The sequence below is a fragment of the Myotis myotis genome, unplaced genomic scaffold (assembly GCF_014108235.1).
Source record: "Myotis myotis isolate mMyoMyo1 unplaced genomic scaffold, mMyoMyo1.p scaffold_m19_p_4, whole genome shotgun sequence".
Taxonomy (NCBI): domain Eukaryota; kingdom Metazoa; phylum Chordata; class Mammalia; order Chiroptera; family Vespertilionidae; genus Myotis; species Myotis myotis.
In genome coordinates, this window is record NW_023416346.1 from 13,991,794 (window position 1) to 14,004,333 (window position 12,540).

The 12,540-nt window shown below is 53.9% G+C and overlaps 1 protein-coding gene and 1 pseudogene across 1 annotated transcript; both read left to right on the forward strand.

Moving 5' to 3' along the window:
* Positions 1–4,262, forward strand: part of LOC118654323 — a 105,396-nt pseudogene extending 101,134 nt beyond the window's left edge.
* A 6,882-nt stretch (positions 4,263–11,144) lies between these two features.
* On the forward strand, positions 11,145–12,026 carry LOC118654325 (melanoma-associated antigen 8-like). The gene has a single exon (XM_036305647.1). The coding sequence runs from the start codon at positions 11,157–11,159 to the stop codon at positions 12,024–12,026; it is 870 nt and encodes a 289-aa protein (XP_036161540.1). The 5' UTR covers positions 11,145–11,156.
* The last annotated feature ends 514 nt before the right edge of the window (positions 12,027–12,540 follow it).

Genomic DNA, 12,540 nt, shown 5'->3' on the forward strand with positions numbered 1-12,540 from the left:
GTCAAACACAGTGGGAAGCCGGGGAGCTTAGGGGGGCAGAAGGGGGGGTAAGAGATCAACTGAAGGACTTATATGCATGCCTATAAGCATATCCAATGGACATAAGACACTGGGGGTAGGGGAGGCCATGGGATTGTCAGGGCGGGGGGGAAAAAAGGACACATATGTAATACCCTTTGTAATACTTTAGCAATAAAAAATAATAATAAAAATAAAAATAAAAGATACTAAAAACAGCAAAAAAAAATCTTTGCAACAGGATACTCTCCAAGTTTTCATCCACATACTTTGTTCTTGTGAATCTTTGTTTTCAGTGATGAATTTTGTTAAGTCTCATAATAGGATTACCTTGATGGTTGAAAGTAGTGGCTCCTGCGTATCTCTGAAGGTCATGAAATATAAACCTTATGTAAAATCTCTGTCATCAGTGATGCAGCAGCAAAAGTCCCACTGACAATATCAAACGGAGTCATAAAGTTTTCTGTCGGACTATCAGTTTACATGTATACATTAAAAAATAAATGCATTTTTCATCATCATATACTGTGTTTTTGTCGCTCGAATGAATTTTATTATTTCTTCAAGGTTCTTCACATACGTACACCTTAAGAGATATCAAGTAGGCATAACATGGTCTCAAAAAATTGGGGTTGGCACGCAGAAGAATTTTGAGTCAGAGATTTTGCTGATTTTGGCACGCACTCACAAAAAGGTTGCCCACCCCTGCCCTAGAGGGTAAAAATGGCTGGCTTTTCAAAGGGAAGCTCCACCTAGTGTCTCTGGTTAAACAGCCAGCTCCCTTTGGTTGCCTACCAAAGAATTGTTCCTTAAGCAAGTTTTTTAAAGGCTGAAAAGGAGGTGTCCTTGTGGCGTTTGCTAGCTCATGACTCTGCTAATGGCTTATGTAAAGGGACTTGCCCATTTTATTGGAAGGAAATTGGAGAGAAGCCTCTGGAAACCAGAGTCTGTCATTTTGTGGGGAAAGGGTGTTTATTTGATATGTTTTAGGCACTCTTGAGTCCCGAGGTTTCTAGAGGATCTTCGATTCAAGAACCACCAAATTTCCATTGTCGTGAATAATCTAGGACATCAGGCTCATTCTTTCCTTCTGAAGATGACATTTTCACACTGTTGACTTCAATGGAGTTGAAGAAATGCATTATGGAAATGGCCTCCCTCTGTAAGCCTTCTCAGTCCCAGAAATTCAACCCTGGGTCCCACAATCACCAGTCAGACGGTATTGATTAGGCACCGTGCTCAGGACCCTTTGACAGAGGTGATTGGTTTGTTCTTCAGAGTTCCAAAGGCCCCAGAGATGACCCGTGTGTGTTGCCACCTTATGAACAGAGTCCCCAAAGTCATGTGACTACAGCACAGCACAGCACAGCTGACTGGGCTACCAATACAGCCGCACCCTAGGGAAAAATGATTTCGGTCCTGACCTGGCTGTTGCATCTGCATAGCCTTGCAGCCATAGAGAAAATACTGAGCTCTGGTCTCTGGGGCTCTTGAGGCTGGACTGGCTGCTAAGAGTAGATAAAAGAGAGTCTTGTGGTTCTAAGGCCTCAAGCCACTCCCCCAAGCTGCTGAGCAACTTCACTTAGACACGTGAGCCTCCTCTCCAATGCCAGCCTTCCAGCTGTTCCTTTGCGCTCCTCCCTAGTCCAGTGGGGCTGCTATAATAATTCCTTATTGTTGAAAGAACTAGAGGCCTGATGCACGAAATTTATGCAAGAGTAGGCCTTCCTTCCCCTGGCTGCTGGCACCAGCTTCTCTCTGGCACCTGAGACCTGGTCTTCCCTTGCATGGTCTCAGAGCCTGTGGGGCTTTCACACACAAACCCGCCCCAGGGAGGCAGAGGAAGGACCCAGGACCTGCCAGGGTCATGATGGGGACCCTGTGTCAGGCCTGAGGGGACCCAGGACTCGCAATGTAGAAGCTTCACAAAGCCACACCTTGCTCTCAGCCTTGGAAGGCCACAGGGCTGGTGACCGCATGGGGTGTCTCCTGACTTCAGCATTCAGGTCTGAGGGAGACTGGAAACTTGATAAGGACTCCATAACAAAATACCACAGACTGAGTAGCTTATCGCCAACAGAGATTTAATTCCCCCTGTTCTGGAGGCTGGAGGTCCAAGAATAAGGAGCCAGTGTGCTGCAGTGAGGGCCCTCCTTGCTGTGTCCTCACATGGTGGAAGTAGGGTGCATCTCTCTGGAGACTCTTTATAAGGTGCTACTCCCATCCCTGAGGGCTCAACCATCATAACCTAAGCACATTCCAAAGACCCAACCTCCTAATGCTGTCATCTTTAGGGGTTAGGGTTTAAACATCAGCCTTTTACGGGGACACAAGCATTCAAACTATAGTACTCCCTTCTGGACAGTGCCCTCCTGACCCAAAAACCCATAAAGGGTCTCCTGCTGTGAGGGACTCTTCTCTTCCTCAGCCCAGTCCAGTCCCTATCCAGTAATGCTCCTTGTGTATTGCTGCCTCTCTTGGTCAGGTCTTCTTTCTTGATCAGCCCCCAGTCATAGGTGAGGCTCACGGTGGTGACCAGGACATAGGAGTGGTCACTGGGTCTACTTCCCTCCCATCAATGCCAAATACCAGCTTCACGCACTGGAGGCTTGGATGAAGATCTCAGGGAAGCGGTCCTGGTACTCTTTGATGACACTATTCAACATTTCTGCCTTTGTGATCCGTTCTTTTGCAAGATACCTTAGGAGCAGGATGGTGAGCAATGAGCACAGATTTCCCAACAATGTCCTCCTGGTCACACTTGTGTGGGTGATCGCCACAAAGGGCAACTGTGTCCCCGAGGATGAAATCTGGGAAGCCCTGCAGGTCATGGGCTTGCATGATGGGAAGGAACATTGGATCTATGGGGATCCCACGGGGGCTCCTCACCAACATTTGGCTGCAGGAACAGTACCTGCTGTACCTGCAGGTGCCCAACAGTGATCAGGAACACCACAAGTTCCCGTGGGGTCTCCGGGCCCATGCTGAGACCACCAAGTCCAAAGTCCTTAAATTTTTGTTCAGGGATTATAGAAAAGGGATCCTAGTTCCATCCCATCCCTGTCTGAAGAGGCTATGAGTGGCGAGGAAGAGGGGGCCTGGGCCAAGTTGCACCCGGGCACGTTTCAGGCCCATGTCTGGCAGCTTCTCCAGCTGGGCAAGATGTGAGGCTAATTCTTCACTCTGCATTTGAGAAGAGGGAAGTCCACGTTCTAGGTTGTGAGGCCCAGGGCAAGTTGCGGGGAAAATGGTTGTAGCATCTTTTGGTACCCGTGATGATTTAGAAATTTATCCTTGTTTTCTATGGGAATTTTTCAAATGTCGTTTCTTTTCATAGAAGGTTTCACAAGCTCTTTATCTGACCTTCAACTCTGAATGATAGCTTTGCTGGTAATCTTGGTTGTAGGTTCTTGGTATTCATCACTTTGGATATTTCTTGCCACTCCCTTCTGGCCTGCATCGTTTCTGTTGAGAAATCAGCTGACAGTCAGATAAAGAGCTTCACAGATAAGAAGAAGCTAAAGGAGTTCATCACCACCAAACCAGTATTATATGAAATGCTGAAAGGTATCCTTTAAGAAGAGGAAGAAGAAGAAAAAGGTAAAGATACAAATTATGAACAACAAATACACATCTATCAACAAGTGAATCTAAAAATCAAGTGAATAAATAATCTGATGAACAGAATAAACTGGTGAATATAATAGAACCAGGGGCATAGAAAGGGAGTGGACTGACTATTCTCGGGGGGCGGGGGGGAAGGGGTGTGGGGGTGCAGGAAGACACGGGACAAAAACCGTACACCTATGGATAAGGACAGTGGGGGGAGGAGGGTAAGGGCAGAGGGTGGGGTGGGAACCGTGTGGAGTGGAGCTATGGGGGGAAAAAGAGGAACAACTGTAATAATCTGAACAATAAAGATTTAATTAAAAAATAATAATATTAAAAAAATAAAAAAGACGGTTTCACAAGCTTCAGCATCTAAGTTTGTGAATGACATTGACCAAACCTGTATTTGTACTACCCAGTTCAAAAGTGATCCTGCACCGTACGAGATCCTGTGGGGTCCCAGGGCCCATGCTGAAAGCAGCAAGTTGAAAGTCCTGAAATATTAGCTCAGGGCCAATAGCAAGGATCCCAGTTTTTTCCTATCCCTGTTGGAAGGGGTGGAGAGCAAAGAAGATCAAAGGGTCTTATGGGGTTTCTTCACCAGCTTAGTTGACACTGGAAACTGTGGGTTCTAAAGGTTAGCTGCTACTGAATATGCTGAGCAGCAGCAGGGATTTGGGGAGGTGTGGGATTGTGGTTGTCTGTCTACATTTCCCTTGTCCACTGCAGGTGTTTTCACTTTTTTAAAAAAATATATATATATTTTATTGCTTTTCCACAGAGAGGAAGGGAGAGAGATAGAGAGTTAGAAACATCGATGAGAGAGAAACATGGATCAGCTGCCTCCTGCACATCCCCCACTGGGGATGTGCCCGCAACCCAGGTACATGCCCCTGACCGGAATCGAACCCGGGACCCTTCAGTCTGCAAGCCGACGCTCTATCCACTGAGCCAAACTGGTTTCGGCTGTTTTCACTTTTTAATCCTCACTCATAATAACCCTTCTTCTCTTCCCCTGACACATCCTGGGAGCTACAGCGCCCCCCGCAGCATCGGTCCTGGTACTGCAGCGATCTCTGCAAGGGGTGTGAGGCCCTCCTGGGTGAGGACTTTGGTGTCCACTGGCTTCAGAACAGAGGGCACTACAGCATCCATCTCCAGGTGCTCCTGTCAGCTCTGGGGATCCTGGGTGGGGCTCTAGGCTGAGTATATGCCTCCACCTGCCTGGGCAATCCGGGGAGTTAGAGCCTAGGTCTGAGGGACACAGACTGAAGTCCACAGAGGGAGGGGGTCCTGGTGTGGTCAGATGGAGGAGGGAACAGAGACAGGACTTCCAGGCCCCTAGATCCGCTCTCTGCCCCTGCTCTCAGGCCCTGGGGACCACAGAGAGCCAGTCCGGAAGTTCCGCCCACTGACTTCCGCCAGGCAATTCTGAGAGAGGAGAGCGCCATCTTTGGGAGGCTGGCTTCGGGTCCGTGGAGGGCAGGAGCCCAGTGCTACAGAGTCCAGGTATGACCCTGATGGACGATGGAGGCCCCAGGACCAGGGAGGCCCTCTTGTCAACACTGAGAGGCCTCCGTGGGGGCGTCTTACTGGGAACTACTTCCTGCCCCCCTCGCCCACCTCCTCAGAGAACGGGGGAGGGGCGGCAGGACAGGCGCTGAGGGGGTGCAATCTCAGGTCAGCAAAGGCAGGGCCCAGGCTCTGCCTGGAATCAGGGTGAGGACCAGGTGGAGGTCCCCGGGAGCTAGTTCAGCCCGTGCCGGGAGCCCTGGGGAGGGAGGCCCACAGGCCTGCCCTGGGGTCTCGGGATGAGGGCCTCAATGTGGGGTTCCGGCCTCCCGGTTCACAGAGGGAGGGTCCCAGGACCTGCAGGCCTCACGGTGAGGCCGTGGGGGGGACAAGGTGACTCTGGGTCCAGAGCAGTCAGTCCCGGGAGCCCCAAGGCGCGGGGTGACCACGAGCAGCGAGGCCTGACTTCCGGGTCCTCCGGGTCTGAGACCCTCGGGCGTCTCAGGTCGGCAGCATCTCAGGGGGTCTGAGACCTGCCAGGAGTCAGTGTGGGGACCCTGAGGGAGACTGGGGGCCTGGCCCCAGGACAGTGTCCACCCGGCAGGCCTCCTGGGGTTGGGGAGGGCTGAGCTCACGCATTGTGCTTTGTGATTTCTGCATTGGGTCTGAGAGTTACAAGGGGTGGGTAGGTTGGTAGAAGGAGCAGGTATTCAGGTGGAGGGGGGGGGCAGGTCGTGCTGCTGTGAAGTTGAGGACGCTGGGGGAGATTGGAGGCCCGCTCCAAATCCGTCCTGTAGCTCTGTGACTTTACTGAAAGGAAACATGTAGAACACAATGTTTCCATAGTGCCAGGTCGTCTGGTGAAGAGGCACCATGGGAAGTGGGGGCAGGGGAGGCAGTTAGGGTCTGATGCTCCCCAGGAACCACGGCTCTGCAGCGCCCCCTCTGGGAACCGTGATGTGACCACGGTGTCCAAGCCAGGGCTGTGAGGACCCTCCAATAAGGACTGAGGGCTCCAGCTGCCCACGCAGAGGGCCCACCCCGGGACGAAGGCTGGTGCTCCTGTCAGATCCGGGTACCTCAGGCAGGGCTTTCCGGCTGCGCAGTCCCACCCACCTCCCGGAATCTAGGACCCAGAGGGACCTGGGGAGGCCAACACTTGGCCTGAGGGGCACAGACCCAGGTCAGCACAGGGTGGGGGCCCAGGCCATCCAGCCCAGGTAGGGACCAGAAGGGGGGCTGGGCACCGAGAGCGGAACTCCGCCCCGGTCAGCAGGCCTGGAAGACCCCACAATTGGTTTCCGGAAGTGATGTCACTGACTCATTGACTTCCGCCTGAGAAGCCTGAGGGAGCTGAGCGCCATCTTTGGGAGGCCGACTTCGGGTCGGTAGAAGGACAGGCGCTGAGGGGAGCCACTTCAGGTCGGCACCGGCGGACCCAGGCTCTGCCTGGGATCAGGGTGAGGACCAGACAGAGGTCCCCGGGATCTAGTTCAGCCCCTGCCGGGAGCCCTGGGGAGTGAGGACCACAGGCCTCCCCTGGGGCATGGGGGGCGGGGAAGGCCTCCGTGTGGGTGTCCGGCCTCCCGCTTCACAGAGGGAGGGTCCCAGGACCTGCAGGCCTCATGGTGAGGCGGTGGGGGGAAAAGGTGACTCTGGGCCCAGAGCAGTCAGTCCCGGGAGCCCCAAGGCGCGGGGTGACCACGAGCGGCAATGCCTGACTTCCGGGTCCTCCGAGTCTGAGACCCTCGGGCGGCTCCGTGTCAAGGCAGCATCTCAGGTTGGCAGAGGGGGTCCGGGACCTGCCAGGAGTCAGTGTGGGGACCCTGAGGGAGACTGGGGGCCTGGACCCCAGAACAGTGTCCATCGGGCAGGCCTCCTGGGGTGGGGGAGGGGTGAGCTCACGCATTGTGCTTTGTGATTTCTGCATTGGGTCTGAGAGACACTGGGGGGTTTCGTAGGAGGAGCAGGGCTTCAGGCAGCACAGGGGCCCCCCAGGTCCTCCTGCTGTCAAATTGAGGACCCTGAAGGAGATTGGGGGCCTGGACCCCAGAATCCTCAGTCTGGGGATGCCCAGTTGGCAGGCTGACCACAGGCATAGTTTCCTGACTTCCCCATCCAGGTCCAGTGTAAGGAGCAGCACCACAGGTCAGCTGAGGCAGCACGGAGGTGACCCTGGACCCCACAATGTAGGGGACCCCATAAAAGTCTTCCCCTGCTACAAGCCATGGGGTGCTCCAGTGGCAATGAGCATGTGCGGTGTCCCCTGACTTCAGCAGCAGGTCTGAGCCGGGCTTGGAACTTGAAAAAACGTGCAGGGCCTCAGGTCCACAGAGGGGAGGGCAGAGTTGCTGCCCAGAGCCAAGTGGCATCCATGGCTTCACATCTGGGTCAGTGAGCCTGTGGGCTTTAGTGAACGGAACAGGGCCTCAGGTAGGCAGAGGGAGGGCCCAGGGCCTGCCAGAGTCAAGGTGAGGACCAGGAGGGAGGACTGAGGGGACCCAGAACCCCCAACGTAGAGCTCCACAAAAGCTCACTCTCGCTCTTTGCCATGGTAGGTGCCGCGAATGCTTTCCAGGTATAATGTTCAATGACTTCTGCCCGGAAGGCTGAGAGAGGCGAGGACCAAGTCTGGAGGATTGCTACACGTCCACAGAGGGAAAGAGCCTAGTCCTGCAGAGAGTCCCGGTATGACCCTGAGGGAGGATTGCCCCTACACCACCACCACAGAATTCAGCTTTGCCCCTTCTGTCAGCACTCTGAGTCCCAGGGACTGAGCTGACTGGCTGAATGCTACTTCCTGCAACCCACCTCCCCACCTTCTTGGAGAATTTGTGAGTCAACCACAAGGTCTGAGGGGAGCCACATCATGTCAGCAGAGGGAGGGACCCAGGATTTGCCTGGAATCAAGGGGAGGACCAGAGGGAGCGCTGAGAGACCCAGGGCAGAGTGGTGAGGCTGTGCCCTCCCCCAACTTCCTCATTGGAGCACCCAGCTCTTGGTTCTAATGGGAGCGGTCTCAGGCTGGCAAAGGGAGGTGTACAGGTGCTTCTTCGTATGTGTGTCAAGACCCTGAAGGAGAACTGAGTCGTCTAGCTCTCAGAGGAGAAGGAACAAAATCCAGCTCCATCTCCACTGTCAGCCATGGGAGCCCCTGGATAGGTTGGCTGCATGTGGCATCCATTGAAAACTGCTTCAGGAGACAGAGAGCGATTAGGACTTTAGTATGAGGTAATGAGAGCAAACTTAGGTGGGCAGGGGACAGTGGCCAGGTCCTGCTGGGAATCAATTGAGGACGAGAGGGAGGGCCAAGGAACCATGGAGTCCATCTCCACTCCTCCCATCAGCCCTTATAGTCCACAGCTTTAGTCACCTAATGTGATGTCCACAGGCTTCCCCTGTGGGGGGAGGGGGGTGTCTCAGAGCAGTGAGGTCTTTGGTTTCTGGGGCCAAGCCTCAAGTCAGCAGAGGGAGGATCCCAGGAACGCCCAGGGGTCAAAGTGAGAACCATAATGGAGGACCGAGGAGACCCCCACAGAAGCCTGACCATGCTGACAGTGGTACAAGAATCCCTGGCGGGATGACCACGTGTGGCATCTCCTGACATCTGCCATGTGGGTCTGAGAGCAACTGGGACTTGGTATCAGGAACGGAACAGGGCCTCAGATGGCCGAGGCATGGGGGCAGGGGGGAGGGGCAGGTTCTGCGGGGCATTAAGGTGAGGACCTTGAGGGTGGATGGAGGACCTAGAACTCCCAAGCAGAGATTGATTGTGTGGCCCTGCACTTGGACTCCAGAGCAGGACAACCACATGAGATATTTCCTGAGTTCTGCCTCAGGAGTCTTCAGGATGTGAAGGCCTTGGTCTGAGGATTGTGGCTTCAGGACAGCAGAGGGTGGCCCTGGCCTGCAGGCTGCATCCTGAGGTTAGGAGAAGGGATAGATTTAATCTCTGCCAGGAAGAAATCCAGCAGAGGTCTTCAGGTCACTGAAGGGACTTGCACCTCAAACAGAGGGCTCCCACTGAAAGCAGCCCTGCCTCTGTCATCCCTGAAGTCCGTAGGCAGGGGTAGCCTCAGGTGGGGCACCCTTCCTTCTGCCTTGGGCTCTCAGGGCAGATCTCAAGAAAAGGTCCCCCCGAGAGGGGGGAAGGTGTGCAGCTTCCCCACTCCAAAGGGGAGGAATGTTACAGTGTCTAGCTTGCCCTGTTCTCAGACCCGGGAAGACCCTGGCAGAAAGGACTGGATGTTGCCAACTCCTGCTATTGCCACATGGATGAGGATGGGGGGATCTTGGGGATGTGAGGACGTAGGTCTCAGAGATAACCTGAGATCAGCAGAGGGACTAGTCCCAGGATCTACCCGGTGCTAAAGTGCTCATCATCCGTGAAGCCTCAAGGCACACCCCCTTCTCAGAAAGGAGGGGTGGTACAAAGGCCAGCTGTCCCCAGTCCTCAACCCTGAAAGGAACAACAGTGGACCTAAGTGGCACGCTCCTTTCTATCATGGGTGGGGAAGTGGGGAGCCTTCGGTGAGGTGGGGTCTTTCTGTAAGGGGGTGAGATAGAGTATCCCAGGTGGGAGGCATGAAGGTGGGCAGGCCCTGGCAGGAGTGAAAATGAATAGCCAAATGGGCACCGGGAATGCACCCAGGACAGAGGGCCCAGTCCCTGCTTCCAGCATTTTGTGATGATGGCCGGGATTCCGTGGGGGTGCGATGGGGGCTGGGGAGATGTGGAGAGGGAAGATGGTAGCCATCTGAGGCTACCCCTGGAGTTTGTGCAATGTGGTGCCTCCTCATTCTCTTGGGGCTGTCAGGTAGGTGAGGACCTTCGTCTGAGTGGACAAAGTCTGGTCATCTGAGGAGGGGTATCTGCTCAACAGTGAGAAGAGTCCCGGGTCTTGTGAAAGTGAAGGTGAGGGCCCCAAGGGAGGAATGGGTGTACCCCAAGCCCTGAGACAAAAACGGGACACCACAGAAATCCAGCCTGCCCCTACTCTAAGCCCTGGAAACCCTGGGCACAGCTGTCAGTCTAAGACACTTCCTGAGTTTTAGATTGGTGGTCTCAGGGAGGGGAAGGCCTTGGTCTGAGGGTCTGGACAGAGGTCGAGTCAAGTTCCCATGAGTTGGCAGTGGTTACAGTGCAGAATGAGGGGACCCCTAAAGCAAGCATACATGGAGCCCAAGGTCTGCCAAGCCATTTTTGCCAGGAATGGGGAGACCTGGAATTGTGGGTGTACTGGCTCCCCTCACTTCCTCCTCAATTACCTATGGAGATGAGGCCTTTCCTTTAGGAGGGTAACCTCAGGTTCTCAGATGGAGTCGTTTCAGTTCCTGGACAGTGACAGGGTAAAGGCTTAGTGGGACAGATGGAATCAATAGAGTAAGGTCACACATTATTGTTCCTTGGTGACAACTATTAGACTCTGGGCAGGTATGGCCAGATGTGGAGCCACCCCAAGTCCTTCTGGTTAGTTTCAGAAGTGTGTGGTCTTGTTCTGAGAGTTTTGTCTCAGGCCAGCAGAGGGGGAGAAGAAGGCCCTGCCTGTGGACTGGAGGAGACCCTGAGTGAGCATGGAGGGGATCCCCCATCCAGAACAGAGGAGACCCCACAGCACCCAATCCCACCTCACCACACTGTCTTTCCCAGACCTTGGATTGTGCCAGCTGCACCCTGAGGATCCTTCTCACTTCCTCCTTCAGGATCTTTCTGGACAGGTCGCTGAGGAGAGAACCGTGTGAAGCCCGAGAGCACTCCTAAAAAAAGAGACCTGTAAGTCACCGTTGTCAGATCTGCCTAGGGTGTGTTTCTTAGCTGAGGCCCCTCACACTCCCTCTCTCTCACAGGCCCGTGGGTCCCCATTGCCCACCTTCCCACACTCTGTCCCAGCACACGTCATCATGCATCGCCATCAGATGAGTGAGCTCTGTAAGCCTGAGGAATACCATCAGGACCCAAGGGAGAACCAGGAACTGGTGGTGGTGCAGCTGTTCAGCCCTGAGGAGGAGGAAGAGGCCATGTCTCCCTCCTCCTATGTCCCTTCCTCCCTCTCAGGACTATTCCAAGACAGCCTGGAAGAGGCAGCTGCTGCTGAGACACCAAGTCCTCCCCATAGCCCCCAGGGTGCCTGCCTTTCCCCCACTGCCATGGCATCCTCTCCATGTAGCCAATCTGAAGATGAGGGCTCCAGCAGCCCAGATAAGGAGGGGGCAAGCAGCAGGGAGGACTCTGAAGAGGCCGAGTCCTCTCTCCAAGGTGCCTTATGTTTAAAGAAGGCTTACCTGGTGATGTTCCTGCTCCTCAAGTATTGTGCAAAGGAGCAGACCACAAAGGCAGAAATGCTGAGTAGTGTCATCAAAGAGCACCAGGACCACTTCCCTGAGATCTTCAGCGCAGCCTCTGAGTGCATGCAGCTGGTCTTTGGCATTGATGTGAAGGAAGTGGACCCCAGCGCCCACACCTATGTACTGGTCGCCACCTTCGGCCTCACCTATGATGGGATGGTGGGCGATGGGCACAGATTTCTCAACACTGGCCTCCTGGTCACACTTCTGTGGCTTATTGCCGCAGAGGGCGACTGTGCCTCTGAGGAGGAAGTCTGGAAAGCCCTGCATGTCAGAGGGGTGCATGACGGGAAGGAGCATTGGCTCTATGGGGAGCCCAGGGAGCTCCTCACCAAAATTTGGGTGCAGGAGAAGTACCTGGAGTACCGGCAGGTGCCCAACAGCAATCCTGCTCGCTACCAGTTCCTGTGGGGTCCCAGGGCACACGCTGAGACCACCAAGTTGAAAGTCCTGGAGTTTTTGCTCAGGGTTTATAGAAGGGATCCCACTTCCAATCTATCCCTGTCTGAAGAGGCTCTGAGTGGTGAGGAAGAGGGGACCTGAGCCAAGTTACACCCAAGCACACTTCAGGCCCCTGTCTGGCAGCTTCTCCTGATGGACATGATGTGAGGCTAGTTCTTTCCTCTGCTTTTGAGAAGAGGTCAGTCAATGTTCTAGGTCGTGAGTTCTAGGGCGAGTTGCGGAAATAAGGGCTGTGGCATCTTTGGGTTCCTGTGATGATTTAGAAATGTATCCTTGATTCCTTTCAGAATTTTCAAATGTTCTTTTTTATAGAAGGTTTCATAAGCTTCAGCATTTAAGTGTCTGAAAGACATTGGTCACACATGTATTTGTAATTGTCCAGTTCAAGAGTAATAGATTTGCTGCCCTAGCCAGATTTTCTCAGTGGTTGGAGGGTGGCCCTCGGACTGAAGGGTCTCGGGTTCATTTCCAGTCAAGGGCATATACCTAGGATGCGGGAGGCAATCAATGGATGTGTCTCTCTCACATTGACGTTTCTCTCTCTGTATCTCCCCCTCCCTTCCACTCTCTTTTAAAATCAATGGGAGACAAATAT

Excerpts from the sequence above, each read along its gene's own strand:
- LOC118654325 (XM_036305647.1), top strand. The coding sequence starts at position 11,157 with ATGTCTCCCTCCTCCTATGTCCCTTCCTCCCTCTCAGGACTATTCCAA.